The sequence below is a fragment of the Heterodontus francisci genome, chromosome 37 (genome assembly GCF_036365525.1).
Source record: "Heterodontus francisci isolate sHetFra1 chromosome 37, sHetFra1.hap1, whole genome shotgun sequence".
NCBI classification, from domain to species: Eukaryota; Metazoa; Chordata; class Chondrichthyes; order Heterodontiformes; family Heterodontidae; genus Heterodontus; species Heterodontus francisci.
In genome coordinates, this window is record NC_090407.1 from 3,325,618 (window position 1) to 3,328,947 (window position 3,330).

The 3,330-nt window shown below is 57.0% G+C and overlaps 2 protein-coding genes across 2 annotated transcripts in view; both read left to right on the top strand.

Moving 5' to 3' along the window:
- Window positions 1–323: 323 nt before the first annotated feature.
- Window positions 324–3,065, top strand: LOC137351892 (keratin-associated protein 10-4-like). Its single transcript, XM_068016762.1, has 2 exons — window positions 324–352; window positions 1,910–3,065. The coding sequence occupies exons 1-2, from the start codon at window positions 324–326 to the stop codon at window positions 3,063–3,065; spliced, it is 1,185 nt and encodes a 394-aa protein (XP_067872863.1).
- Window positions 3,066–3,089: 24 nt separating this feature from the next.
- lrrc47 (leucine rich repeat containing 47) overlaps window positions 3,090–3,330 on the top strand; it is a 33,653-nt gene continuing 33,412 nt past the window's right edge. The window contains exon 1 of the mRNA XM_068016763.1: window positions 3,090–3,323. Within this exon, the coding sequence (XP_067872864.1) occupies window positions 3,124–3,323 (200 nt within the window). The 5' untranslated portion in view covers window positions 3,090–3,123. The remainder of the gene's footprint in view (window positions 3,324–3,330) is intronic.

Genomic DNA, 3,330 nt, shown 5'->3' on the forward strand with positions numbered 1-3,330 from the left:
AAACAAAGAAAGCCTGTCTGTGCTCAGTTACTTGCCTGATAATTGGAAACTGTGAACGTGGATTCACAAAAAGGGGAGTTCAAAACACAGTGTGTTTAAAATTAAAACCCTGTTACAATGAGACCAGGTGAAGACAGCAAGAGACCCCCTGGACACATTGCTCACCTGGTTTGTAACAATCATCAGAACAGATGTGCGGAGACGGAGGAAACTGGGAGAATGGAATGGAGTCCTTACAGGAGGCAGGTGAAGAAGTGTAGTCAAATTAGCTGTGGGAGTCAGTGGACTTATAATGAATATTAGTAGACAGCCTATCCCCAGAGATGGAGACAGAGAAGTCGAGGAAGGGAAGGTAAGTGTTGGAGAGGGACCATGTAAAGGTGAGAGAAGGGTGGAAACTGGAAGCAATGTGGATGAAGTTTTCCAGTTTCGGGTGAGAGCAGGAAACAGCACTGATACAGTCGTCAATGTACCAGAAAAAGAGTTGGGGAAGGGGGCCTGAGTAGGATTGGAACAAGGAATGTTCGACGTACCACACAAAAAGACAGGCATAACTAGGACCCATGTGGGTACCCATAGCAACACCTTTTATTTGAAGGAAGTGAGTGGAGTTGAAGGAGAAGTTGTTCAATGTGAGAACGAGTTCAGCCAGGTGGAGGGAGGGTGGTGGTGGATGGGGACTGGTTGGGCCTCTGTTCAAGGAAGAGCGGAGAGCCCTCAAACCGTCCTGGTGGGGGATGGAGGTATAGAGAGATTGGACATCCATAGTGAAGAGGAGGCGGTTAGGGCCAGGAAACTGGAAATTGTCGAAATGACGTAGGGCGTCAGAAGAGTCACAGATGTAGGTGGGAAGAGACTGGACTAGGGGAGAAAAGATAGAGTCAAGATAGGAAGAAATAAGTTCAGTGGGGCTGCAACGATGGGTCTGCCGGGACAGTCCTGTTTGTGGATTTTGGGATGGAGGTAGAAGCGGGCTGTCCGGGGTTGTGGGACTATGAGGTTGGAAGCTGTAGAGGGACAATCTCTGGCGGAGATGGGATCAGTGATAGTCCTGGAGACAGTGGCTTGATGTTTGGTGATGGGGTCATGGTCAGGGGAGGTAGGAAGAAGTGTCTGAGAGGTTGGCACTCAGCCTCTGCAGTGTTCCAGTGAACATCAATGCAAGCTTGAGGAACAGCACCTCACTTCCCAATTAGGCACTCTACAGTCTTCCAGACTCAACAATGAGTTCAATAATTTCTCCAGGTGTGTCCAGCTGTATCCAAGTGTTTCCAGTTGTGCCCAGATGTCGAATGTCCAGCTGTGACCAGGTGTTTCCAGCTGTGTCCAGGTGATATCATGATGTGTCCAGGTGGTGTACAGCTGCATCTAGGGGTGGCCAGTTGTGTCCAGTTATATGCCTGGGTCCAGCTGTATGTCTAGCTGTGTGTCCGGGCTTTGGTCCAGCTGTGTGTCTGGGCTGTATGTCCAGTTGTGTCCAGCAGTGTGTCCGGGTCTGTGTCCAGCTGTGTGTCCTGGACTGTGTCCAGTTGTGTCCCGGGCTGTGTCCAGCTGTGTGTCCGGGCTGTGTGTCCAGTTGTGTCCAGCTGTGTGTCTGGACTGTGTCCAGTTGTGTCCGGGCTGTGTCCAGCTGTGTGTCCGGGCTGTGTGTCCAGCTGTGAGTCCAGTTGTGTCCAGCTGTGTGTCCAGTTGTGTCCAGCTGTGTGTCCGGGCTGTGTGTCCGGGCTGTGTCCAGCTGTGAGTCCGGGTTGTTGTCCAGCTGTGAGTCCAGGCTGTGTGTCCAGCGGTGAGTCCGGGCTGTGTGTCCAGCTGTGTGTCCAGTTCTGTCCAGCTGTGTCCGGGCTGTGTGTCCAGTTCTGTCCAGTTGTGTCCGGGCTGTGTGTCCAGTTGTGTCCAGTTGTGTGTCCAGTTGTGTCCGGGCTGTGTGTCCAGTTCTGTCCAGTTGTGTCCGGGCTGTGTGTCCCAGTTGTGTCCGGGCTGTGTGTCCAGTTGTGTCCAGTTGTGTGTCCAGTTGTGTCCGGGCTGTGTGTCCAGTTCTGTCCAGCTGTGTCCGGGCTGTGTGTCCAGTTGTGTCCGGGCTGTGTGTCCAGTTGTGTCCGGGCTGTGTGTCCAGTTCTGTCCAGCTGTGTCCGGCTGTGTGTCCAGTTGTGTCCGCGGGCTGTGTGTCCAGTTCTGTTCAGTTGTGTCCGGGGCTGTGTGTCCAGTTCTGTCCAGTTGTGTCCGGGCTGTGTCCAGTTCTGTCCAGCTGTGGTCCGGGCTGTGTGTACAGGCTGTGTGTCCAGCTGTGTCCGGGCTGTGTGTCCAGTGTTGTCCGGGCTGTGTGTCCAGTTGTGTCCGGGCTGTGTGTCCAGCTGTGTCCGGGCTGTGTGTCCAGTTCTGTCCAGCTGTGTCCGGGCTGTGTGTCCAGTTCTGTCCAGTTGTGTCCGGGCTGTGTGTCCAGTTCTGTCCAGCTGTGTCCGGGCTGTGTGGTCCAGTTCTGTCCAGTTGTGTCCGGGCTGTGTGTCCAGTTCTGTCCAGCTGTCGTCCGGGCTGTGTGTCCAGCTGTGTCCGGGCTGTGTGTCCAGGCTGTGTCCGGGCTGTGTGTCCAGCTGTGTCCGGGCTGTGTGTCCAGCTGTGTCCGGGCTGTGTGGTCCAGGCTGTGTCCGGGCTGTGTGTCCAGCTGTGTCCGGACTGTGTGTCCAGTTGTGTCCGGGCTGTGTGTCCAGTTCTGTCCAGCTGTGTCCGGGCTGTGTGTCCAGTTCTGTCCAGTTGTGTCCGGGCTGTGTGTCCAGTTCTGTCCAGCTGTGTCCGGGCTGTTGTGTCCAGCTGTGTCCGGGCTGTGTGTCCAGCTGTGTCCGGGCTGTGTGTCCAGGCCTGTGTCCGGGCTGTGTGTCCAGTTCTGTCCAGCTGTGTCCGGGCTGTGTGTCCAGTTGTGTCCGGGCTGTGTGTCCAGGCTGGTGTCCGGGCTGTGTGTCCAGTTGTGTCCGGGCTGTGGTGTCCAGCTGTGTCCGGGCTGTGTGTCCAGTTCTGTCCAGCTGTGTCCGGGCTGTGTGTCCCAGTTCTGTCCAGCTGTGTCCGGGCTGTAATGAGCCTCCCAAGCTGCGGGGGCAGCAGCGCCTGCGTGGCGGTGCCGGTTGTGCTGTGATGGCGGCGGGCAGGCAGTGTCCGGAGCTCGCTCTGTGGCCGGAGGTCCGGCTGGCGTTGTCTGAGCGGCGGCGGGAGCTGGTGCTGCGGGGGCCGGAGGTGGAGCAGAGGGTGCGGGAGTGCGGCCTGGACCCCGGGCTGTGGCGCCTGACGCTGCTGAAGCACCTGGAGCTGGCGGCGGGCCCGGCGCTGCGGCAGCTGCTCGGA

Excerpts from the sequence above, each read along its gene's own strand:
- LOC137351892 (XM_068016762.1), top strand. The coding sequence starts at position 324 with ATGGAGACAGAGAAGTCGAGGAAGGGAAG. Across the intron at positions 353-1,909 it reads GAGAAGTCGAGGAAGGGAAG|TTGTGTCCGGGCTGTGTGTC; the intron begins GTAAGTGTTGGA and ends TTGTGTGTCCAG.